The 27,480-nt window shown below is 45.8% G+C and overlaps 1 protein-coding gene across 1 annotated transcript; it reads right to left on the reverse strand.

Moving 5' to 3' along the window:
• Positions 1–569: 569 nt before the first annotated feature.
• LOC147692539 (galectin-4-like) lies at positions 570–26,598 on the reverse strand. Its single transcript, XM_086938766.1, has 5 exons — positions 26,452–26,598; positions 13,826–13,914; positions 11,372–11,576; positions 7,419–7,561; positions 570–927 (listed from the first exon to the last, which is right to left on the reverse strand). Exons 1-5 carry the CDS (start codon positions 26,494–26,496, stop codon positions 912–914), a joined length of 498 nt encoding a protein of 165 aa, XP_086794892.1. The 5' UTR covers positions 26,497–26,598; the 3' UTR covers positions 570–911.
• Between the last annotated feature and the right edge of the window lie 882 nt (positions 26,599–27,480).

Here is a 27,480-nt window from a genome sequence, read left to right on the forward strand (position 1 = left end):
TTTTATTTTTTCAGTTAATATTTGTTTTGCATTTCGGCTAAATGGCTAGACATGATCATCTCCTAATCAGATGTGGGATAGCAACGAGAGAGTTGCGTCCTCGTGTTCCATCGCTGTCACTGTGGCGCATTGTTTTGTTTTAGAGGGTGAGAGTTTAGGAACAACAGCTATCTGCCTTTTAAGAACACAGCACGTGGTCTTAACAAGCATGCCAATGGTTATTTAGAGATGAAGTGCTTGAGAACAAGGTTGGAGTTAGTTATTAAGTTTTTGCGTAACCTCTACACCCACACTCCACTTATTTGTTTCTTCTCCCCTTTTCCTTCCATTTTGGTTAGTGCATATTTACTCTTCCTCCACCTGTCCCAGTAAACTAAAGCAGAGTAGAAACTCTGATGTATACATCAATGTGTACTTCATCAAAAGCCAGATTGGCCATGTAATGCTGTTGCAGATCCGAGCAACGACGCTGAATGCAGCCGGAAAACCCCTAAGATAAAGTGACACAATAAAAAACCAAAGAACAAAAGTAACGCTTTTTTTTAAAAAACAAAAGGACCACAACTTCATTTGCTTTATATTGTATTTGTTTTAATATAAAAAAAGGTAATACTATTATTTTTGGCTGTAATAAAAAGCCTGCCTAGAGAGCTCATATCAGGTTCTTCTCTAGCCTATTGTTCCATTCCTTCCCCCAGGCTTCAATAATCCAGCCATTCCTTCCCCCTACCCCACAATATTTTGTGCATGTCTTGTTCCCCAAGTGAGCTCGGACACCAGGCAGTCGGAGTAAAGTGTGGGTGTTCTATAGACAAATCCTTTCCTCTTCTTTCGTTGGGTTTTGGAAACGGAAAATCAATCCAACGATGACCTATCAGCAGCAAGTCATCGACATGATCTGCACAAGACGTTTAGTAACCGTATGGTCTAGAGGAGAAAAATATGAAAAAAGCACAGTGAAAAGATGACCAACAAAAAAAAAAACAACACTGCAACAGTCTACCATTCTGCTTTGGAGGCCTAGTGACCAGCGGACATCACATACATATATTTTATATTGTGTAATAACTACAGCTTAAAGTTCTGTTAGCCACTGGTGTGGTGGAGATATGTCCTCCAGGGAATTTGTTTCACTTTCAGACTTCTATGCCATCATGGAAGAGGCTTTTCCACCAAAGAAGCTCTTTCCATAATGGAAGATTACATTTTGAAGAGAGGAGGGACCTTCAGTGGAAAGTCTTCCAGTGCCTGTTTTACACAGTGTAACGAATTGGAAATGTGCACTCAAAGTGGTGTTACCTTGTCATTATCCTAACCTCCCCAACATGCTGCGGGGCATGGGTGCAGTGTCTACCATCAAGTTAGGGGCCCTTACATACTGTGGCATTCTTTCACCAAGATACAGTTGCCAGTCATGGTGGTACTCCATCTTAGATTGGGCTGCTGCTCTGCCAACATTACTGGTGCAGTAGCAGCGCCTGTGGAGCAAGAAGTGGAGACATAGGTTTCTCCAAGGGCAGGACATCCAATGTAGAGAAAACATGTATTTCTGTAGTAATCCATTTTTGTTAGATTCCCTATTTCCTGCTTCATTCAGATCAGGACTAAAACAAAATCGCTGACTACACAGTGGTGACAGATTTTAAAAAAGCACAAAGCTTAAGTTGCATCGATTGCATGGATGATTTGTTTGTAGCATTTCTGGACCATGCCCTGAGGGACATTGTTGTCTGAAATATAGGCAAGCATCAGTAGCACCTATTCAGCGCAGCAGATCACAAGTGCTTTAAAATGTTGGAACAGCCTCTTCTGCATTGTGTGTATGTTGATTCTGGGTAAAATGTGCTTGCGATGCACAGAACGTACGTTCCAAAAGAGATTCAGAGGCCGATTACGAAGCGGCGTGCTACGGCTCCTACCGTTGGTCAGAGCCTTCAGGGCTGCATTGTAATTGGCCTGCGGGTTACTTTCCGACCGCCTAATTATGATCTAGGCTGTCGTAAAGTAACCAGGCCGGTTATTCTGGCTGGCTTCTGATGGGCTCTAGGAGCCCCTCGGCCAGTCGGAAGCCGGCCAGTAATCTCAAGGGAGGGCCCTTGAGATTACAACGCATTGTTTCTGGCATGGTTTCCATGCCGGCCTGTCCGACATGGAAACCATGTCGGAAAGCGTGCTTGGGGGCCCCCAGCAGGGCCCCCTTGTGCTTGCGGCCTACAGTTGGGGCCGAGGGAGCACCTATGGTGTGCCCCTGTTGATCCCTGTGACAGGCTGCAGAGATGAACTGCACCTCCCTTTACTCAATGGGATCTTGTGTTATGGCCGTACCATGAGCTCCCCCTGAGAAAACGGAGCATGCAACCGAACAGTGTGTGGTCGCATTGTAATGACCCAGCTGGGCCCACCGACCAGAGGTCCGTCGGTCCCAGGACAAACCCGACATCATAAACAGGCCCTTAGCCTCGAACATACAACCCGTGCATTGAGCAGACCATCATGCACCCCAAAACATATTATCATACTAGTTCCCAAGAGGCCCTCCCATATACTAAACCTACGGTCACGTGTGCGTCAAGCATTCGTCACATATACCTAATGGTCTCTCAAGCACACTAAACATTTACAGGCAGATTTACTATTATTTAATCCAACGCGGTGCAGCGTGGGAGATTGCTGGGCAATGTTGCATGAAAGGAAGAGAGCAGAAATGCTCCATATTTACAAAGATATGGACCATTTCTGCTCTCTCCTTGCCCTGGCACACTGTGTGCTGCCTAGTGCCAATGCTAGGACCCTTGCACCAGAGTGCAAGTGTGCCTGTCTTACCGGCAGGATTGTTTTGTGCTAGAATGAACACCTTCCGGTACAAAAACAATCCTTAGAGGCATTTTCGTCTTTCCATGTGTGCTACAGAATGCAGCACACATGGAAAGAGAATGCAATAAGGAGAATACAGATATTTCTCCTTGTTATGCCTCGATTAGGTAGGCACACCATTTTGGCACAAACCCAGGTATACAATTTCTGGTAAATCAGGTCTTGGGTCAAAATATATGGTTGGATTCATGGGAACATCACCCATGTAATGCCAGCCCAATGCTAATTAATGCAAGGAAGCACTATTGGCTGCCTTGTGTTACTCTGCATTTTACCATACCACACAAAGCCACTTTGCTTGGCCTAGTAAATGGCAAAAATTATTTTGTGTTTGGGCTGTGCCACAAAAGGGACGCAACCCAGACGCAAAATCTTAGTAAATCTAGGCACAAACATCTGATGGGCACTCATGTTTCTAGTGGTACCACCAGTCTGGATCGCCATTCCAGCTGTCTGCTCTGTTCCTTCGAAGTACCAGCATCCTGCTTCTCTCTCTTGGTCTCTCTGTGGGTGAGTGGGTTTGTTCCAATCTCTCTAGATGCCAATAGAGCAGGACAAACATCATTGGAATGCCTCTCCCGGAGAAGCTGTCCTCATACCCGATGGATGGCCTCTGGTCCTTCAGGATTGCAGCAGATCTGCTAATGTGACCTTTTACTAAGCTGCCCAGTCATTTTTTCACTTTTCGGGGACTGCTGCTCAAGGGTTCCAGCCCATAACCCAGGTCACATCATGCATGACTCTAAAACCTCTAGGTTCAGTGCAAATACCCATGGGTTTTGTCACAAAGCACAATCTACTAAGATAGTCAGATAGGGCTTGGCTTCAAAAACTAACACGCAACAGGCAAAACTGTGGGGAAATGTGTTAATAAAAAAAACACATTTCATGGATCATGCTGCATCGCATTTGGTGATGCTGCGCACACAACAAAATTCGTTTTGTTTCATATACTTACCTCCGTTCGGCGATAATTCGGAGTTCACTATCCCCCACCCTGCCCCTTCCCTGCCCTACGTCACCGCCCGGCAACCCTCCCTCAGGGAGGTTTTCAGGTGTGTTTGTCAAATTGGTTAGTTGACAAGAACGATGATTATAACTTCCAGAGTAGAACAGATTGTTAAGAAAGAGCTCAGATATGGGAAATTGTTCCTATGATGGAGTGTAGTCACCTGGTATCCATAATAAAGTGTCATTAAAAGAGCATGACCTAGAGAAGAGAAACACAGGGCATAGGAGGTTTGTTCAGAAGTCTGGGGGGAAATAATGATATGGAAAAAAGTGAGCACGTGCCAGGATCCCCCAGTTTCTCCCTCCGTATTTGCAAGTTCTCTCTTTTAAAAAGAAAACTGTATTCACTATGGACATTTCTCAATTTTTCACATTATTTCTCCTAAAAAAACTCCTCACTTTTTCAACCCCCTCCCTAGATAGCCTTTCCATCCCCACCCGTGCCAAGAAAGAATTCCATTTGCAGATTGGTCGCTCTTAATAAGTCTATCAGTATAATAACAATGCCCTATCAGCTTAGACCTAGTGACTCAGAACAAACTACACCCATGTCCTTGCTGTGCTGATACTTTCTTCTTTAAATAGCTGGTATATTGGTGTTTCTGTAGCGTGCTCGTAGCCAAAAGGCAGTGGAGCGATGTACAGGATCAAAGGCAAGCATGAAGTCAACGATTGATAGGAGAGGTAGCTGGTTTGTGGACAATAAATGCATTATGATGTAGCGTTCTTTAACCCCTTCGATGCTATTGACGGAACGGTTCCGTCATGAGCGTCGGTTGGCCTGTGCTCATGACGGAACCGTTCCGTCATGAGCCCGTTGGCTCATTAGAACGTTCAGCACAGCGCAGGAATCTGCGCCGCGCTGAAGGTGTTAAAGAGATGCAGCTTCAACTCTTTCCTAAAGTGGAGCCGCGTTGCATCGGTCCTGATGGATACAGGGATCATGTTCCAGATCCTTTGTGCATCATTGGAAAAGAGCTGCTGCCTTGTTTTTTTATTTATATTTACAGTTGTTAGTCTACAGTCTGATGGTTTGCTGAGACCCACTAGAGAGGGTGATCTTGTCCTCCAGGCAAGCGTGGTTGCTGGTTGTAATGGCTTTGTAAATGATGCAGCTAGTTTGGAGAATGGTGCAGGCCACCAAGTGGAGCCAATGGAGTTCCATCAGGATGGAGAGTGGATGGGTAATGCAGCAAGCCATTACCGCCATTGTATAAGATAATAACCTGTGTGTTGCAGCATGCAACAACATGAGTTTTTATTCAGTAAAATAAATAGGGAGCACATTTGTGGTTTCCCAACAATCTATATTGAAGGAATATTTGCTTTCAATCCAGCATGTTTGTCCCAATTAGTTTGAAAATGTCATAAACTGATCTCCTTAAATCCAGGAAATGTTAATACTTAAAATCAACTCCAAAATTTAAAAATGTAACCATGTATGGTAGTCTGATTGACGTGCTCAGTGTTGGTCACAAGTGAGGAAAGCCAGAACCCGGCACTGTGTTTTTATGCGGTGTATACGTTTTTACAGAACCAATACGCTGTTGTGAGAATGTCACTTTGGCTGTTCCGCTAGATTCCTTTCTTTTGTGGGGGGAAAAAACTAAGGAAAAGTGTGTTCGTGGAGGAGGAGAAAGAAGTGCAAAGTGGCTAGGAACACACAGTGCTGGACATTTTCCGGTGCTCAAGAAAAAGGCTTACCACGAGAAGAGATAGGACACGATAGAGGAGACTGAGAAAGTTAAAGATTAATGGGGAAGTTGTGCTGAACACCGGTATGAATGAACCACAGTGCATCCAACACCCCTCAATCACACAGTCATTTAGATTTTTCAAATGTAACGCCTGCCACCCAACTTTTTTTCCAACTAAACAGCCGCCATCTTTCTTCCTCCTTGCTACTCTTTGGCAAATTTTAAGTGGACGAGTGACACGTGCTACTGTGTTACATTATGTGGATGTACTGATGAGAGCACTCCACATTAAGTAATAACATATTGGGCTTTTTTTGAAGGTCACTGATTTTCAGGCCACTGCTCTGTGAATCTGTAGTGTGTCCAGACTTTTTTTCAGTGAGAGCAGGGTCAGCTGAGCTCTCTAGTGTAAAGTTCCACTGTTAAGTGAAACCCACAACCATGTGCTGACAGCCAGTGTGCATGTTGAGAGAGAGTGAGTGTGAGTGTGTGTATGTGTGTGTGTAGCACATATGTGGTAGTAAGGTGCTTTTTTTGTCTGAGCACTGAGGCCAATATGATGTATTTTGAAAGCCACTGATTTAGCAATGAACATGATTGAGGATGAGGACAGCTCCCACAAACAGTGGATGTGTACGAACTACATTCCTGTGGCTTGAGGATGGAGACACAGACACAGAAGTAATGAGGGTGGAGACAGCAGGAAGACTTTTTTTTAGAAGGGGCTGGCTAGTTCTTGCTGAGCACTACCATTTGGCAGATGTTAGGGGTGAAGAGTGGAACAGAAGTTTCTGTTGTTCAAGGTGGAGAAGTTTCTAGGAGACCTGCCCATTTTTTCTGGCCTTGTTTACTGCCTCAGAGAGGTCAATGAGAGCCAGGTGCAGAGAATTCACATGTTATTGTACCAATGTTTCAGACACTTGTGCTTGGAGCTAGCCCCATTGCTACCTGCTGTAAGAAACATCACTTTGCACAAAGGATGTACCTAAAATGCAGCCTGAAAATGACATTTGAAAAAGAACCATCCTAAACTGGTTTTGAAGTCTGAGACCGTGAATCCACTTCCTCGGTCTGCAAAACGTGAATAAAAGTGAGATCCTAATCAGCCAACTTTGTACTAGTCTCAGATTCTTCTTGACCAGTGAATGAAGTTCTACACAGAGTTATGCCATGTGATTACATACTTTCTTTTTCATGGAAGACAAGCACTGGGCTGGACATTGTGTTATTGTGTAACTTGATTGTTGAGTATTGGACTTGTGCCAACAAATGACCTCCCTTTCAATGCTCACCCTCGCTAACCTGAAAGTCAAGCACAGGAAAGGTGCACTTGCAAAGCCATAGTAGTCTGGACCATAGAGTACAGTGGCAAATGACCTCAAACTCCACGGTTGGGGCCCAGTAGCCCATGTGCGTTGTGACTCCCCAACAAGGGTCTGATGCTTACCAAACTAAAATCATAACCCTTCCTTGGGCATTGCAGCCCATCTTGAGTCCAGAACTTCTACCACTTTTCAAATTTCTCTTAAATTCTTCACGGCTCCCCAAAACGTCTTCAGTTCTTCTGTTGACAATAACGCCACTCACATCCAAATTTGCCCCAACTCACCTCCAAAACTGGCTTTACTTCTTTATCGCCAAAACTATATCATCCCTTGAGCTGCCTCTGAAATAAATGTCATGCAGCCCGAAAACTGCTTATGCATCCAATGGCATAGTGCTCGTTAAATCCTCAAAAAGGTAATTATGCCCAAAAACTGGTCATTAGTTTATTCTCACTTCCTAGGTCATGACTGTAGGTTACAATGCCACCCTATTAGTTCTGTGGTAACTCACCCCTGTTTGGGGCCTCCGGCTGCACTTCCGCCAGTGACAGTAAGGGAATTCACGCTGAAATCTCCCCGTAACTGAAGCCACTGGACACGATCGAGATCAATCTGATGTTTGTAATCTAAGCAGAATTTATCGTCCACCGCCACCTGCAAGAGACAAAATAGGAGTTATCCTAAGGAAAGGGCAAGTAAGCCTTAGGGGCATAGAAACCGAGGCCTGTGCCTTAAAGTCGCCCAAGGGATTTGTCGTGTGCAGTAAATGAGTCCCTCACGACATAGCATGAGAAGGGTCATTCCTGAGTGAATGATGAAAGATGCAAATATCTGCAAGTATCAGTGCTAATGGAGCAAGTAATTGGTGGGTGTTAGCTATATAGCAATTGTAACACGGCATGACAACTGGCTTTGGGGTGAAAGGAGAGACATGAGAAGGAGCAGAATCACCTAAGTCTCAGCAAAGACAATTTGGGGAGAGATGAGGTGTGGCAGAATACCTTGGTTGTGAAAAAGGAGTCGCAGGAGGGAGGGCTATAGGGAGTTCATATGAAGTAAGCATTGCAAGAAGAGAAGAGGTATGTGAGTGGATGTATGACGTTACAACACATACTTTTACAACGCATACCTTTACAACGCATGTTTTACAACGCAACATCCATTACAACGCATACTACCTTTACAACGCATACCATTACAACGCATAACATTACATTGCATGTATGGTAAGTATTGGATAGTGTAGGGGTAAAAATTACTATTCTAACTCCAGGGGGTGCAACAGTAGGGTAAGTGTTGGATAGTCTAGGGGTAAAAAATACTATTCTAACTCCAGGGGGGTGCAACAGTAGGGTAAGTGTTGGATAGTGTAGGGGTAAAAATTACTATTCTAACTACAGGGGGTGCAACAGTAGGGTAAGTGTTGGATAGTGTAGGGGTAAAAAATACTATTCTAACTCCAGGGGGTGCAACAGTAGGGTAAGTGTTGGATAGTGTAAGGGTACTATGCGTTGTAATGTTATGCGTTGTAATGGTATGCGTTGTAATTACATGCGTTGTAATGACATGCGTTGTAGTGGTATGCGTTGTAGTGTCATGCGTTGTAATGGTTACGTTGTAATGGCATGCGATGTAATGGATGTTGCGTTGTAAAAGTTTTGTTGTAATGGTAGTGTGTTGTAAAAGTTGCGTTGTAAAGGTTGTTTCCCTATGTGAGTAGTGGGAGGAAAGACATTAAGATGGCTTTGTTAAAGGAAGTGACAAATGAGAAGATGGGCTTTTAAAGTGCAAGTTAGGAGAGGAGATTGTGATGATATGGAAAATAAGGAATAAGGAAAAGGGAGCATCACAGTGGGAGACAAGCAACAGGAGAGAGCTCTATATTAAAAGACAAGATGGGAGGAGGTGTAATCATAAAAAGAAATAGGAAGACATGAGAACACGACAGCATCAATTGCATAACTCAAAGACCATAAAGTGATCCAGCCAACTCAAAACATAGAACCCAAGAAAACATTAAGGTATACTATAAACGGAGCTATAGTCATCATACAGGAAGGCCATAAACAGCCAAATTAACCAGTCAATCAATGGTACCCAGCACAAGAGCTTTCATGACCCACAGTTGTGTGATATATTTTTAACTCCATGTTCCTTATTTCATTTTTCTTATTTGTTTCTTTATCTCACCCTATCATTTCACCTTTGTGTTAAGTCTGTAGACCACTCGCCTTACATAGCATATTTTCACTGCATGGACGCCATGATTTCTGAAAATGCTTAAATACAACCAAGATCCTATCGAAAGACAAGTGATGGACATTCTGAATGTTAATGACAGGCGAGAAAGGCTCTCCAATGAGACAAGACACGTTGTGGATGTATTGTAATGAGAACCATTACTTAAAAAGGCGGCATTCAAATAGGACGAGGCAAGAGGGTATTAAACAAGACATATGTAACGGCATTACAGTGATAGGATTGTTGGGATTACTGCTGTAACGAGACGTGAAAAGGTAAATATATTGAAGGGAGACATGCACCTAAGAAAAGGGCATTAGATCAAATGAAGAGACAACAAAATACGAAATTGCAATGACGTTAGACTAGATAGTAGTGCATATCGAGAAAGGATATGAAAAGAGGCCATTATACTGGGAAGGGGCATGAAAATATGGAATTATATAATGCGTAACAAAATCATGAGAAAAGGGTATTTTGTTGAGATGGAACATGAAATATGGCACTGTAACAAGAAGAGATGTGAGACAAGGACCTTACAGTGAGATGGGACACAAGAAGAAGGCGCAGTAATGTGAGAGGATATGGGAAAAGGACACAGTGTTGAAATAGGGTCTTTTAATGAGACAAGAAAAGAAAAGAGGACATTTCTGTGGGAGATAACACATGAGAAACAATCTCCCGAGTTAAGCACAAAATCTGAGAAGGGGGTATGAAAATTATGGATTGCATCTCCAGGCAAGACACGAAAAGGAGGCCCTGTAAAATGAAGAGGCATTGCAGTCAGAAGAATTGAATGAGATGGTAAAATAATGAGACATGAAAAGGTGGCATTATAGTGAGGAAGGACCCTGTCATAGGGCAGTGTAATCAAAAACAAAAATGTAGATAAGTGGGCATTGTAATAAGATGGGACAGTTAAATAGTGCCTTATAATGAGACAAGAGAAGGTTCCGCTGTATTGAGATATGAGAGGTAAGCATTGTGCTGAGTGACAAGAAATATGAAGGCTTTGGAATAAGAGATACTACATGGGGCAATGCCACCAGCATTACAAGAACAAAAGGGGAGCGGCCACTGTTCTAAGATGATGGATGAGAATGGAGACACCTAAGGGTGTATTTTTAGTTATCAGAATGGAATGTTGTATTTCATGGGAAAAGACATGACACAGGAATCAAAGTACAAGATGGCACATGGCATGAGGGTGTTCTGGTGAAGACATGGTATTGTTAGGGACTAAGGGGCATATGTAGGTAGGCGTTGCGATTCGCCAATGCGTTGGCGAATCACAAACGGCGATTTGGTATGTAGGTGCCACATCGCAAAATAAGGAATCACAAAAATTGCGATTCCTTATTTTGCTCAAGCATTTAAGGAATCGCAATTTTGCGATTCCTTAAATGCTATGTAGGGGGGCCTTAGAAATAGCGATTTGGGCGTAAGGAATCGCAAAATACCACCTACTCCAAGTAGATGGTATTTTGCAATTTCCTTTCAAAATGAATTTTTTTTTTTTATTCAAAGTGCCATGTGGCACACAGACATGCCCTTAGGGCATGTATGTGCACCACATGTACTTACAGGCACATTCCAGGGGTGAAACAGGTGTCCTTTGGATACCCTGGCACCCTTGGAATTGCGATTCTCAAATTGCGATTTTCTCATAGAAAATCGCAATTTGAGAATGCATCCCCATTCCTTCCTGTGGACCTCTTGGCCCATAGGAATGAATGGGACACTCATTCCTTAATTGCGATTCGCAATTTGCTAATAGCAATTAAGGAATTTTTGAGATTCGCAAAAAAATTGCGAATTTTTACCTACATTCCATTTTGCAATTCTCAAATAGCGATTCCTTAAAAATCGCTATTTAAGAATCGCAAAATGTGAATTACCTACATATGCCCTCTAATAGTTTAAAGTTATTGTGCATATATGCTCCGGTAGTATAGGGCAAGAATAAAAATGCTTCACTAGATAACAGATCACAACATTAACGTTAGGGCCATTCAACTTTAACTTTTGGCAACATGACACATTATGATCAAGAGCCTAATTTAAAGTTTTGGGGACCAGTTACTCCATCATAAAAATGACAGATATCCCATCTACCTTATTACAAGTGCATTATATGCTCTGGCTCGTATATTGCGTCCGCCTTCTTAAAAAGTCACGTTTGTGATAGAGTACCTATCTAAATCAGATCCCTAAGTAACTCACCTGAAAGGTATATTTGGTGACCTCAAAAGAAAGTTTGAAATCCTTCCCCTTCTTGAAGGGCATCTCATATTTCCTCTCTTCTTTACCCCAAGCCCCACTCTTAAAAGTGTTGCAGACGATTTTGTCACGCCCATCGAAGCGAGGATTAAAGTGAAAAGCCACGTCGCAGCCTTCACACTGTCCTGTGGCGAAGTTCACGACAAGCCTAGGTAAACACAGAAGAGAAAAAAAAAGAGTGTGAGAAGTCATGGAAAGGGCATTCGTCTTTCCACAACTTACTTCCTCACTTTTATTTATTTATTCATTTATTTAGTAGTAAGATGTTGGACGGAATATTTCACATAGCTCTTCGACGGTAGAGATAGGTTGGAATAGTTTAATTAAACACACACATATATATATATATATATATATATATATATATATATATATATATATATATATATATATATATATATATTGTATGCATTAGTGGAGCCAGTTGTACGATTGAGATTGGTAAACAACACATACATAACTAAGGTTGTGACATCAATTTAAACTAAGGGACTCTGCAAGTATGAAATGTAGGGGCCATATTATCAAGAAAGGGCGATACATTATCGCCGCTTTTATCGGCATGAAACTGCTGATAAAGCGGCGATAATGGGCTTGATAATATGCCCTTGTGAATTCCCATAGAAGCCCAGGTTCTGGTGTTAACCTGGGCTTCTATGGGAATTCACAAGGGCCTATTATCACGGCCATTTTCGCCGCTTTATCAGCAGTTTCATGCCGATAAAAGCGGCGATAATGTATCGCCCTTTCTTGATAATATGGCCCTAAATGCTTAAGATAAAGAAGGGAGTGGTACCTTTAAAGTTACAATATGGATCCTTTCAGTGCTTATGTAAATCTTTTAGAACACCGGTAGTGCAGATGTCTGAGAAGTTCCTAGATAGAAAGAGCAAAATTTGAAGGCAGCACAATGTGGTGTAGGTGTGACTAGAAGTTTAAGGGTTGTGGATTATACATTTTGAGTAGGTTTTTATTGGGACAGTATATGAAAGAACCAGATCAATCACTCCTTTGAAAACCAGTGGCAGTGGTTTTTATAAATCCCGGATTCTGGCAGTGAACCCGCTGACATGGGGTAGGCTCGGGTAAATTGGAGCAGCAAAGTTGTGACCATGTCTGGTACTGCAAAAGAGGGCGAGGCCTACTAGAATCTACTGAAAACAAATGGGTGATCATTTATTTTGTATATTTTGCAAGTGAAATTGTGTAGTGGTAGCTGGGCTTGCATGTCTATTTGTAAAGTGCACGTTTACTCCTAACTGGGTATCCGCTAAATTACAGATGTTTATTGTTACCCAACTGTACTCATTTTATGGACCTCAGATGGATGAAAGGCTGAGTGGACCCACCAGGGTTTGAACATGTGACCAAGAGGTCAAACACAGGCACCTTGCAGGGCTGCATTAGTCCACTGAGCCACCAGAGCCGGCTTGTGCTGATAATAAATTCTTCAGCTTTAACAAATGTGCTAATAGGAACCCTAGGATTTCTCACTGAAGGGACATATTACAGAGAGGTGGGGGAAGTTTGCTAAAGTCAGTAAGAGTTATGGGTACTGTTGATGAAGACCGGTATAGTAACTCGGATTTAGAGGACTTCAGCATGCGGTACCATAAGACCATCCATTGTCAGGAAGCTGTGAGACATTGAACGACGTGTGATTGGAGATGATGAAAGTACGAAAGGGAAAAAAGGTTTGGATGTCGTTGGTATAAAAATAGTAAGAGAACCCCAAATAATGTATTGATGTCACTGATGAAGTGTAGGTGGGACCAAAGAAGAGGGTATAGGGCAGAGCCTTCTGGAAGTCCCTGAGGGGAGAGGGGGGGGGGGGGGGGGTTCTTACAGATATCTTTGAGGTCCAGGCCACCACGAAAGAACAGTCGGCGAGTTATGAGGTGAGCCAAGTGCATGCCAGCTGTGATGCACAGTGAGTCTAGAGGGGAAAATAGGTTAGGACGTTCAACATTACCGACGGCTGCAAACGTATGTGCATAGGAAAGAAAAATGCGTGATTGGCAGTGACTGTAGAGTTGGACATGTGCGAAAGTGCTGTTTCTGTGAAGTGGAGGGAATAGAAATACATTATCTTGGCTAAGAAGATTGAAGGGAGGAAGAATACGAGGGAATTAAAGACCAATCGATCAAATATGTCTCACCAGAAATGAGCAAGTACAGGGGAATCTCAATGCAGCATTGGTGCCTGCTATTTTGACCCCTACTGATTTGTTGCTGATTTTCTCTGCTGCTCCACACTCTTAATAGCCTCAGCAAGACAGAGCTGGCATCAGTCCAGAACCAGGTTGACTCAGTGGGATCGATGTCAAGAATGGTATCGCTGCGAAGACCTACATTGCAGAGCAAAAACAAAAACAACCAAGCTATGGGTGCACTTACCTCTCCATCTTGGGTGCAGCAGTGCCTTGGATGGTGAAGATCATTCCTGGGTGACATCCTCCTAGGATCTCAGCAGCGTAAGGAATAGCCTGGAAGAAAGCCAGGTTGGGAGAGATGAGACAACCACCTACTATTGGTCAAATTATCCTTCCACGGCCTATGCTGCTCCAGTCATGCATCACCTCACCATTTTCTGACACTCATTTGTATTGGGTGTGTTGGTATTAACGAGCATTTCAAAGGATATGCATCTGATACATAACATAAGTAAAAATTGACATAACGAATATCTGAAATGGTCCTTGAAATGCAACATGCAAGCGATTACAATCCCAGGCATGGGAATTGATAGGCTCAAAGAAGGCGAGGCTGGTGGCAGGATGTGACTCGCTGCACAACCCGGTCGTCTAGTGTGCGCCACTGCATCACTTCATCTTTTACATCCACATACCTCCATTTGATGCAGTTACCTCCTGCCTTATTTGACCCTCCCCTTTTAGTTGGATAATGAAACTTGGGTGAATGGACTGAAAAAAGCCTTCCAATCACTGGCCATTCAAATGTAGGTGCAAAACAGAACATTCGTGCTTAGATCTCCCGGCTTTAGAATCCTCATCAATAAAAAACGTCCTTACGCCTTAAAAGTGTTCAGAAGACTCATCAAGTTACTATATGCAGATGTCCCCTAGTGTATTTCCTATACTCGAAGAGCGGGGACAAGTCAAAGTTGTGAAGGTGTTCACCAGAACGATGTGAGGTGCTGCTACTGAGCTCCACAAAGGAATTCCTCCACCCTGGAAATGCCTTTCCACTAACAGAGGCCTTATTCATATGTCAATTATTTATATAGCGATATATGACAAACAACATGGACATTTCAAATAGTTTAATAACCACCCAGCTCTGTGGTCTTCAATGACCTGATATTGCAAGGATATCAAGTCGATCGTCTGCCGGGTATCAGCTTAGAGGTTGCTTGTTTACCCCTTAGATTATTGCATCAAGCGTTCAACCTCCTGTTCTACTGAAGTAGGTGGGCCGTGACAGGATGAGGTAGGTAGACAAAGCGTGCGCCCAGCGATTTGAGTCAACTGATGAAATGAACGGGTTAAATGTAATTAGGGTCAGAACAGTGAGGGATTAAACCCTGTGGAGACCCCTAGGCAATCGAAATTTCAGGGGCGCCCTCGCAAATTATCTCCCAATACGTTTTTAATTTTACCAACCAACAATTTTAAGAAACCAATTTTATTACACATAACTAAACATTACATTAATACAGTATGTTCTCTATAGAGTCTTTAATGTACAGTTTTAGTTTCTTTGAGTTGATTAATTTTGTATTCTATCTTTTGGAAACAATTCAAGAAAACTTGATTGTAATTTTCTTTCAAGATCAAACCAATATTATTTTGATCCGTTGTCGTGGGGCCCCTGAAAGGAGTGGGGTCCAAAGGCCGGTGCCTACTTTGCCGATTTGATAATCCGAATTGGGTCAGGGGTGCTTGTGAAGGGTTGCTGAAGACATTGCTGCCTACAATGGGAAACACTGCTATTGAAGGGAATGCTGTGTTGAATTACGCATTCAGAAAATCATGTTTCCCTCAATGCTGTGGAAAAATCTAGACACGCCTCCTCGGAAGCAAACGATGTTAATTTACCACATAAGCTGAATTAAATTAGTGAGAGAGAGAGAGAGAGAGAGAGAGTTGGCTCATGTAGCCGGATTGACTCTGCCTCTAGCCCCTGCAGTTATAAATGTACACGTTTTCTTTTTCTCTTGGATTGGAAAACGCAAAATGGACTCCCTTAAGCTCGCCAAACTTCTTATAATGGCGGAACCTGACTGAAACGGACTTTATTATACACAGACGTGCAGGCTGCACAAGCACACAAAGAAAGCTGTCAACTTTTCCTGGTGGATTATAGTGCCACTCCCAAAACTGTGTGCTTAACCACTCCATGGAATCTCCTGAACAGAGGAAACAGCCATCCCACAGCACAATCATAACAGATACCTTTACTTACATGCTACTCCATTTTGTATTCAACCTGGAGGATGCAAGATTGCTTAAAGAGTTGTACTGGGGCAAGATAATCCTGGTCGAGGGGTGGGCAACTCCTTAATCCATACTGAAGCAATTATGCAGTTAACTCCAGGGTGCAGGTTTCACAGCCTCTAGGAGCAGCACTGAGTGGAGGGGCAGTTTCCATTTCAATGTCTATATAGCATATGATATGCTTATTTGGCTGTTAACTTTGCAGATTGTCTAGTATAAGTTAGTATAGGCAATTCAAGTGTCACTCATTGGGAGGTAGTGTCACGCCTTCAACAGTAGCGGCTCCTCCGCTAAAGCAGAGGAGCATTGCCCCAATGAGCAGGCCAACAAGAATACAATAAAATGATAATAACTCATTGTTATCATATTTTTCCGTCCTTGCTCGGTGGGGTGGGTTTGGGATGCTCTGCTCACTGAGCATGGCAGGAGTGGTTTGCCCACTCCAAGTGCGCAAGACACTTTAGCTGGCATCCTTTGCATGTTTTGTATCAGGCTACATTACAACCTGGGTGCAGAACATGCCCAGCCTCTCATTCCTGCACTCACACCAATACCAATGCTGTAGCGTTGTGATTGGCTATGGGGAGCCTGGGATCCGGGTGCTTCCTGTTTCCTGCCCTGGAAGCGGGCAAAGAGAAACAAGAGGTGGCGGCAACAGGTAAGTGTTTTATTTTTTTTTTTCATTTCCTCCATCCTGCCCCATGCGACACACTCCCCAATGGCATTACATACCAGCCGCCACTGGCCTTCAATCGCAATCACATTCCTGCCCAGACATGCCCTTACAGTCTTTCTGCCCGTCTCTCTACTTGTTTTATCAGAAATGTAGGCAAAGTAGAGAACTATGTGATGACAATGTACAATGGAGAAACCCTGATCCCTCTCTCTGCCCCATCCCTGCCTGACAGCTGCATGTCCAACAGAGAGTAGTCTTAGGCCCTTATTCAAGGTGGGAGGGATCGGGTTCACCCTTCGCCTATAAGATGAAAAGTGACAACCTGTCATGATTGGAAACAGAGGCAGTCTACACAAGAACTACCCATAAGGTCCTGCGTCATCCAAATGCATGAGGGGCTCTCTCCTCCTTGCCAGAAGGACCGGTGTAGCATGTGAGCAGTGTTATCTTTGCGTGAGGCTGAAATGGAGCGCGACTTATTAGTAAAGCCAATTACTCTAGTCATCTACCAAAAACAAAAGCAACTTACACCCAGTGTTTTTACAGAGTTTAAAGGAGGCTTCTTCTTCTTCCAAGGCTTTAGGTGGTGACATCTGAAGTGCAACCAGTGCCACGTGTAGTGCCTAGGGTCGGAGCCGCCTCATACGAACCATTGGTCTCTACAAAGGACCCGCAGAGGAACCCCCTGGGTAACATGGCGCAAAGGACTGCACTGACTGCAGAACCCGCTCAATGCCAAGCCTCTATAAATACTAGTGCAGATGCCCACTTAGCTACAAGTGTAGATAGAGCAAAGCCTGACTTTAACTTCTACTGTAAGAAAAGGGGGACAGCAAAGCAGGCACTGGTGTCACCAGACTGCAAGACCTCTCAAGGTACCAAGGGAAGAGGACACATCATTCTACAACACTTAACAAAAGGCAGTGGTGGGTCAGAGGAAGAGCTTTTACACAGTGTAGTCACATTTTGAATGTTCAACGATTTAAGATCATGTCTGAAACACCAGGCAAAGTGGACTCCTACTGAAAAAGGTCAGGGTTACTACAAGAAAAGTTTAACTTTAAAATAAAACTTTTCCCTAAGACGGTTTTGCCAGAAACTGTTGGAATAGTTAATAAGATTAGCTTATGCGATATTCTACAAAATGTATATCTAAATACAAGGCCATAAAGCTTCTGGTTGCACTTATGTAGCTCGGGTAACTTGTGGAAAACGCATGTGACAGTCTACAGGAGACTCTGCCTGGTTCCAAACAAATACTTCCTAGATCAAGGATCAAAGGTGTAGGAGGAGTCTGGGCCTCCTGTATCATGTACACAAAATCTCCAAACACAACAAATACTGAAACTGTGAACACCAGTAACAAAAGGTTGGATGGCATAGAGACATGGGTGTACAGTACTACAGAGACTGAGACAACGTGCAATCAGACATGACATTAATATGTTGTCGCTAACGGATAGACGAGGAATGCTCTAAAAGCCTCAGCCGTAGCAAGCAGGTCAGGATTGAGAGAAATGGTGCCCACACAGCTGTACAGGAGAGTTCCTGCTTGGCAGGTACTTTAAAACCATGGAGTAAGCACAACAACTCAACTGGAAAAATATCAAATAAATACTCTAAGGTGGTCCGGCCAGTCTACTCCGACTTGTAGAATTAAGGCCCATGTCCACTAACGCAACCCTCCTGCCATCTTAGAGCCTCGATCTCGAAATGACCTGATGATGGCAGGCTGCCCACTCTCCCACAGACTTTAAATTGTCTACACCCCCCGTAAGTGACCATTAGTCACATTTGACCAACAAAAAAAAGGGTGATGGTTGCAAGGCCCAGGTTCTCCTCTGGAGACATCCGCTTTGAAACCCCACAGACTGCCAGACAACAGGCACTGGCCAGTGATCCCCATTGACCATTAGAAACCAGGAACTCAACAATGACCTTTGAACGTTTCCTAATATTGATGGCAAGTACACACAAACATTGGTTTGGTGGACGTTTTTGAAGATCCAGACCCCACAATTGGGATGATTTGTCTCCTAAGATCCATGATGTTCTTTTCAAACTTTTGCAAATTGCAAAGATTTAGTTTTGGAAAACTCCTGCGCTGTGCAGGTTTGCAGGCAAAATCTCAGCTAAAAACTGATTTGTATGGGCAACTAGTCTGAATACAAGGGGATTGTGGAGGAAAATTCTTCAAAACGTTTACTGAAAATGTTTTCACTTACAGGAGACGTTTTGTGAGGAGGTTAAACTATGCAGGCTTTGCAACGTTTTCAATCTGCCCAATTTGGCAAAATTGTGCAGCCAAAACTTAAATGGCTTATAATAGTGCGCCATTCCCATCCCTTTGATAAACTAGCAAGACTGAAACAGCATAAAGAACACAACACTTGTTAATTTAATTAAGAGCTTCTCCAGGAAAATCTGATTGTAAAACCAAGATTAAATCAGTGGCAGCAAAAATGATTAAATATGTCAGTGGTGAAGACAACAGGTGGTGAATTGAGCAACATAATGACACAACATTGGATGCAATTTGTATTTTAGGTTTTAATGTTCAAAATAATATATTATTGACTGAGGCCCAAAGACAAAAATCTCGGTAGAGTGTGTCACCAGGCTACGCATACCTGTGAGGCAGTACAGCTGAGCCGTAAAGGTGGGCATAACTGCTGGAAGGGAGGAATCAGTCTAAAGTTCACTCGAGAAGCACATTTAGGGGATTCTAATCCAAAGGATCTAAAGTTATATGTGGCCATGGGTGGTTAGGAACTGAAAGGTGGTTGATTTTTTAAGAGCTTGGCGGTCATGTTTGCACGTAATGTAATAGGTATCATGAACTGCCTTTAATTCATGGAGGAGTAGTTTAAAGAATGACGCGGGCTCAGTCTGTACCCTGCCAACTTGGTGGCTTGGGAGGGAGAGAGGTGTCTAGGAGAGGTAAGGTGTGCAGCTAGCAATATTGATTGTTTTGAGCAAGATGAAATACTGCAGGTGACTGGATGGGAGGCTGTCCTAGAGGTCAAGCTTACTCGTAACCTAGGCAACCACCCATGTTTGGCAGTGTAGAACAGTAGGCGGAGCTCATAATCTTATGTACATGTGAAAAGGATATCTTTGCACATGGGGCTGCCCCATCAAAAGCAATTCTGAAAAGCTGACCTATGTATGGTTTGGCCTCGGACTGGTAGTTTTATTTCACAGGTTAGACTATTTTTAGGGTTTTTTCTTTAAGGTTGTGCCTCCACTGAATACTTAACTCAATCATGAGATGGGGCAGGCCTCCAAATGGGTGAGCTGTGGCAGTGGCATAGGAAGGGGGGTGCAGTGGGTGCGGGTGTCATCACTGAGGGGGGTGACAAAATGGCACAATAATATGTGTTTTAAACACATATTTTTGCCATTTTGTCAAGCCAGGTGTGACAAGAAATTTTCTGCACCGGGTACCACCCGACCTTGCTACGCCACTGAGCTCTAGATGTAGGGAAATAGGCTGTGTTCCTCTGGGTAGAAGCACAATATGTTGTAATCAAAAAGAGAGAGAGGAGAACTAGAGAGGCTAGTCCGTTTCCCCAGTTCATATGTTAGTAATCAATGATAACTATCTCTGGTTTAAATTGTTTGTATGTCTGCGGGTGGAGGAAAACCATTAGGTTTTATGAAGGCCCTCACCCACCAACCTAGTTGGTGGCATGCTTCATCATCGGGCCCCACCCGAGGTACCGAGTGTACCTCAGGTGTGCTTCGATGTCAGATTACTGCGTAGTGGGTTTTTTTGGTTTGTGAGGGTGCTGTGAGTGTGCTCTGAGTGAGGTTTAAAATACTGTCCTGGGTGTCCCAAAGACTGTTTTAATGGTGGGCCCCAGGCAGTCAATAAAAACAAAGGCTATCGGACGTGCACGGTAGGCTTATGGCCTCCGACGTCCTGTGCGGTCAACTAGTTTCAGCCAGGCCTTTTCTTCTACTGGCTTTCGTCAGAACCTTATATGTGTAGGGTGGTATAGGGGTTAGTATGAGTTTGTCAGTGCCCTGTGTGTAAAGCACACGCTACGGTGCTTATATGTGCAAGAGGTGTTTCCTCTCGAGTTGTGCACCTGATTTTAGCGAACAACTCAGCATGGAGCTCAGCCGGGGGCCAGGACCATATGCACTCGGCGATGTCGCTGGGCCCGCAATGAACCTGTTGTCCGGGCAGAGGCTCCGTGGGCTTTACACACAGGGCACTGACAAACTCATACTAACCCCTGTAACACCCTACACATATAAGGTCCCGACGAAAGCCAGTAGAGAAAAGGCCTAAAACAGTCTTTGGGACACCCAGGATAGTATTTTAAACCTCACTCAGAGCACACTCACAGCACCCTCACGAACCAAAAAAAAATGCTCCGCAGTAATCTGGCATCAAAGCACACCTGAGGTACACTTGGGTGGGGCCCGATGATGAAGCATGCCACCAACTAGGTTGGTGGGTGAGGGCCTTCATAACACCTAATGGTTTTCCTCCACCCGCAGACATACAAACAATTTAAACCAGAGCTAGTTCTCATTGATTACTAACATAGAAGCACAATATGCCTGAATCTCTAACACCACCAGGGCATGGGAGTTTGACAGCAGGGGCAATATAAATTATAATTTGCCACCCCTATACTTGCTGCTTCTAAAACAATCATGGTGGCAATCGAGGATCACCTTCCCATAATACCAGCCCTGCTCGCCCATCTTTCCGGGCACTCAGTGTGCTGTACCTCTTCCTAAAGGTACACCCCAAACATGTTTGGTAAACTGCTTCTTGTACAGTCCAGTTCCATTACAGAAATGACCCCCCAAAAGTCCCCTCTGTCACATACAAGGCATCTACAAAACCTTTGAACGGTGGCACCTCCATTACTACCCACAGTTTAGTGTGGTCCATACAATCCAATAGCTCAGTTTGAGAGCTCTGAACCCCTAAAGGTAAGAAACTAGCACCCTTGTGAAGCAGTGGCATAGCGAAACTTTAGGGGGGGGGGCCTGCAAAGTAAATGGAGGGACCCCTGCACTGTCCGGACCAAGTCAGAAGCTCTCTGGCCAGGGGCCTGTGCACACTGCTGGAGGGGCCCCCTGGAGTTTTGGGGCCCACAGCACTGCGGGGGGTATTGTTATGCTACTGTTGTGAAGGGCATGCCTCACCAGTGCTCTCAGTCTGGCTATTCATTCCCTTCCAAACCAAATGTACACCTAAATTCTCCAACGCTCCCTTGGGCGATTTGTGTTTCAGAGTGCCCTATAGTTAATGCCCTCTCCCCTGAAAACTCAATTTTTTATGTGTCATTGAGCAATATAGTGCCCCTTTTCAGACGCGCCATGGGCAGCGGCCTAGTATTGCTTTGATATAGCGCCTAGCTTCCACAGCATGCAGGATGAACTTGTGCTGATCCCTCAGTTAGGATGCCGCATTCCTCCTGGACTTCCTACATCAGCATACCCCACCTGGGCCCAGCGTATACAGTAACTTTGTCAATATACTACTGTAACTCCCTTTTCCAAGTTAGCTGTGTACAGTTTACTGCCCGCTTCAGGCAAAACAATGCTACTACAAAACAGGAAGGAAGGGAAAAAGAGAAGAGTTATGTACAAGAATCCTAGAGAAGCGCTCTACAGAGATTGGCCCAGCCTCCAAGGAGCCAGTCCGGCTAATGAGACCACTAGCAGAGCACTGCTACTTTCAGGCGGCCATGAGGAGCGCTGGGAAGTTCAGACAGAGCCCATCCTCATTTGAGGGTGTCTGTAATACTGCCCAATTAGGGTGCATATGAGGCATGGATGCTGATGGAAATGCGTGGAAGAGCGGACAATTGCACTAAGCTGCCCTAGGTGGGGTCAAACAGGGAGGTGTGTGTCTGCTACTCTGTCATGGGTTGAGGACTAAGGTATAGGTATTTCATTGCCTCTACTGTACCGAATCAAGCAGCTGATTACAGTGGCGGAAGGACTGAAGTCTGTGCGCCATCATATCGGGGAGTGGGACCGCCCACCTACAAGGCAGCGGTCCTACAAGGGTAATTACAATGCAACCGCCACCACGGCAGTCGTAATGCCTATAATTTACATTGCAGCGGGTGCTGCTGGCTGCCGCACCCGCCGCAATGTAAAAACTGGACATGTAACATCCCTGCACTACGTGGCAGGCACCATGCGGTGCCTGCAACATGGTGCAGGGATATGTAGGGGCTCACCCTAGGTGCCTCCCAGTGCCCATGTCTGGGGTTCAGGGGGGGAGGTGGGCCTGCTATGGGCCCCCAAAGTCCCCTTCCGCCTGCCTTTTCATGGCAGATTATCCACTATGAAAAAGGTAGGCAGAAAGGGACGTCATAATCCCAACGGTGGTGCCTGGCAGGCACCGCCACCGTTGTAGGGAAATGATTCCCCTCCACCGGTCTGATGGGTCCTTGAGCCCGTTGGAACCGTGGCGGTCGGTCTTCCCGACCACCTAAGACACGCCTGCCATTGTAATGTGTTGGGCGTAAAACTTGCTGATGGTGGTGGTGAAACGGACAGGCTGTCGGTGGCGGTTTCACCACCTTCAGGCCCATAGTTCATAGGTTTCACAACTCTCCCCTTCCCAGAGTCCCAAAATGCATCTTTGTGTCCAACATGAGTATCTTCCAAACGCATGGACAGACTGTGAACGGCTTTAACTGATATTAAAGTTTTGAGCTTTGTCGCCTTTGTAGCAATGTTGCAGCAAGGTTGCCGCTGCGCCCAATGCCAACAAGGAAAAGGGGCACTGCCACGGTTGGTAGCAACAGAAGACGGCCAATGCCGAGGCCGAGCCCCTGCGCAAACCTTTAGTAAATAATTCCATTTCACTGTATATGTTTAGGTAATTAGCAATTCGTTCCCCAATCTATTCTACCTGGGGTCGGGATCTGCATTGTGCGCATTACCCACAGGCATAGCTATCAGCAGTGAAGCAGGTGCAGTGGCACCGGGGCACAGCAATATAAAGGGTCCTTTGCTTCCTACTTATTGCTGATTTGTATTACCAAACCCGGCCATGGAAGGATGGGGTGCTGCGTTTTCTTTTCTTGCATTGGGGCCTCTGGCACCCTAGTTACACCTCTGCCTGCTGTACCACAAGTCAGAGAACATTTCCACGAAGGAAATCTGTGCGACATTGTGTAAAAGCATCAGGCTATTTTTACATATATGTGACGTGTAAAGGCGAGATGTGTGAATAATAAGTTCTTCTTTATCCAGGGATGCAAAATTTAAAAAAAAACTTGACTGAGAAAGTGTGAGTTCAGGCAGGCAGGTCCCTCACAAGTCAGGTCTTGACTGTTTGTACATCGCCCCGCTGTATAAACTCGATTTGAAGCGGGAGGCGGGCCTGTTTCCTCTTGGATGGAGCTTTCTGAAGCGGGTGGGTGAAAGAACGGGCTCGCGCCGTGTGGCAGACCAGGCCTCCTGACAGGGCCCGTGCTTGGGCGCGGCCTGTCACGGTGCCAGCACGGCCTGCCGCCTGCCAACATACCGCGAGCGCCGAGGAGAGCCGCCAGTCTGATTGTGTCCGAAGATGAATCACGTTTTGTATCTCTTGCGCCGCTGCCCGCCTCGCCTTCTTTGTTATTAACTGTTTGGTACCACAGTGTAGCTTCCATAACCCCCGTGTCGCAGTTTGCTGGGGCAGGGACCTCAATATACCTAAGTTGCCACTCGCGCGCTAGCCCGTCCCTTTCTTCCACACCCGTGAGTAGCTGTACTTCATGAATCTATCCCTCAACCCTAGCCTTCTTGCACTGTCTCTTTCACTCCACCCCGGACCTCCCTTCCCTTCATCTCTCCAAGTGTTTCTCAGACTTTCTCTCCTCCAGCCCGTTCCTCTCGCACACCTCCCCTGCCTCTTGAATGCCGCTACCTCCTTCCCTTGTCCCGCCCTCTTTCCATCTCTCGTCGCTCCCCTGCCCCTCCCGGGTCCCTCTCTGTTAAACCCTAGGATGACTCACGCCTGTGGATGGGAAACTTTCCCGGGGCAGCGGGCGTGTCCGCGGCTGCGAGTACAGACGCCATCTTCACAGGCCTGTCCATGTCTGAGAGGCAGGGAGGGGCCCTGGGTGCTCTGACACCTGAGAGTTGAAACCCAGGAAGAGGTGTGTGGTGGGGCCCGGGAGCACCTGAAAGACATAGGTACCCGGGTGGGCACGCCCGGGCTGAATGTGGCCCGATGCCAGGGGGCGGGGCCCTGCCCAGCAGGGAGGCACGATCTGCGGGGCCAGTCAACGTAACTCACCTGTCCGGGGCGAGAGAAAACTAGGGGGCGAGAAAAGGAAACAATGGGTGGAGAGGTGTGAGACAGTAGTGAAGCGGGAGACTGGGGTGTAATGGTGGGTGAGAGATAGGGGGAGGGGGTAGGGATGGAAACAAAATGGAGGGGTGTGAGGTGGGAACAGGGCGGAGGTGTGAGAAGAGGTTGGAGGGAATGAGAAACGAGAAGAGGGTGGGAAGATGAGAGAACGACAATAAAGATGACTTACTATCACAATAGTGAGGTGGATGTGAGATATGGTAGCAACATGGTGGAAGGGGTGAGGGATTGGAAGAAAGTGGGGTGAGGTGGAAACAGGGTGGAGTGGCGAGAAGAGGCTGGAGAGAAAGAGAGATGGGAAGAGAGTGGAAAGATAAGAGGAACTGATGAAGACGCCAGTGAGGCAGATGTGAGACACAGGAGCGGGGTGCAGAGGCTGCGGATGGGGGACAAGGCGGGGAGGTAAGAAAGTAACAACAGTGAGGTGCAGGGAGACGGAAAGGAACCCCGCGGATGAGTGGGAGGTGGGAACGGAACTGTCTGGGGAAGGGAGAGAAAGAAAGAGCAGTGGGCGAGGAGGAGTGCAGACTGGGACAGAGAAAGAAACAAAAGCGGGTGAAGAAGAGACGGTTGGAGTAGTAATACGCACCGTAAGGGTGGATGGGTGAGGGATCAGTGCCAGTGAAGAGTGAGGGACCGACGGATAGACGAGAGTGCTGATCGGCGTGACTGACGGCCGGGTAGAATGGAGGAGAGGAGGCGAGCGGGTCGGGAGTGGGAAACAGTAGTGAGAGAGGTGAGAGCGATAGGTGGATGGGGGACCGCGGGAGGGAGCGGAGGGCCCGTGGGTGAGTACACGAGTTGAGGGATGAAAAGCGGAAGAGTGACTACTCGAGGAGGATCGAGCGGTTGGAAAGCGTTAAGGGTGGGGGCAGGAGTGGAAAATCCAATGTTCGAATGATGTGTGGGTGAGTAGACGGTGCCAGAGTGGAGCGGCAGGGCATGGCTGGCTGGTGAAAGGGGGAGAAGCAAATAATGTTGTGAGGGGGGGGGGGGCAGGATAAAAGGGTGAGCGGTTGGACGAAGGGCTGACGTGTGCGGGAAGGAGGTAAGCGAAAAGAGAGGGGTGAGGCGAGAGTGGACGCAGTGGAATGTTGAGAATATATATATATATAACTAAATAAAAGTTATCTTATATAGGGGCAAACCAAGCGTCCGAGAAGAGGGGTGCCTTCCTGGGAGAGATGTTTTTCAGGAAGCGGGACTGCCAGGGTGAGGTGTCTCTCAGGGAGTGACACCCCTCTGGGAGGGAGTGGTGCTGCCAAGGCGTGGTGCCCCTGTGGCAGATGTGCTGCTACCTTGAGGCGCTCCTGGGCAGAGGGGTTCCTCCGGAGGGTCAGGTCATAGTGTTGCCACGGTGGTGTGTCCAGAAGGCGGCGGTGCCTCCCTGGTGAGGTGAACCCTGAGGAAGAGGAGCTGCTGGCACTGAGAGGTGCCCCTCGGGGTAGGATGCCCTCCGGGAGGTACCATCCTGCTTTCAGGGACAGGGAGCGGTAGGTGCGGATGCAGCGCCCCCGTCCACCCAGCAGCGAGTGGTACATACCGGGTTGTAGACAGGCTGCGCGCCCAGGACCTGGTAGGTAGCCATGACTGCTCTGCGCTCTCTCGCTGCTCTGCACCGGGGGAGGACGTGGTCTGCACAGCGCTGCTCCGGAGCGGGGCTGGGCTCTTATACCCTGCCAGGGGCGGGGCGCCTCCCACTGTCTGGCCCGGACCCACAGAGCAAGAAATTCATCATAGCAGTCGAGGCCTCTATTCACCTGGTTTGCTGAAAGTGCTCTAGCCTCTCATAGGCGTGGACGTACGCACTTACTAACATTCTTAACTTTTGAGAACTTTTTTCTGCCAACGTGCCGCCTCAAACAACCATGAGAAACTTAAACAGGCAACACGGTGACATTTTAAAAGCAGGGGTAGACCTTTAAACAAGTATTTACAATGCAACGGTCTCTGCTTTGCAAAAGTTAGAGCTATTGACATTGTAAATGACAATTTTTTTATTTATGTGTTGGTTTTGAAAACAGATAAATAAATGGCATTGTCATTTACAATGCCAATAGCTTAATCTCTCGCAAATGCCAAACACAAACAAACAGACCCCCACACAAACACACACAGACAGTGCCGTACACACACACAGAGCCGCACACACACAGACAGTGCCGCATACACACAGACAGTGCCGCACACGCACACAGACAGTGCCGCACACGCACACAGACAGTGCCGCACACACACACTGACAGTGCCTTACACACACACAGACAGAGCCACACACACACACACAGAGCCACACAGACAGAGCTGCAGCAGGTATGAGTAAAGCAGGCGGCAAGCAAAGCCAAATTATGTGTCGTAATGCAGCACACTTTATGCTAGTATTATGCCATTATTTAGTCATTTTTACACTTGCTAAAACTACCTGGGCATTGGTTGCACCTCATTTTTTCAAGTTTAACCATCGAATATAGCAATAAGCAACGAAAGGTGACCAGTCAAGCTCTGGGAGGGGCCTTCCATGGAGCAGCAACACATGCTGCTCCACTTTTAGTAACTTTTGAAACGTTTAGCT

This window comes from Lissotriton vulgaris, chromosome 9 (assembly GCF_964263255.1).
Source record: "Lissotriton vulgaris chromosome 9, aLisVul1.2, whole genome shotgun sequence".
Taxonomy (NCBI): Eukaryota; Metazoa; Chordata; class Amphibia; order Caudata; family Salamandridae; genus Lissotriton; species Lissotriton vulgaris.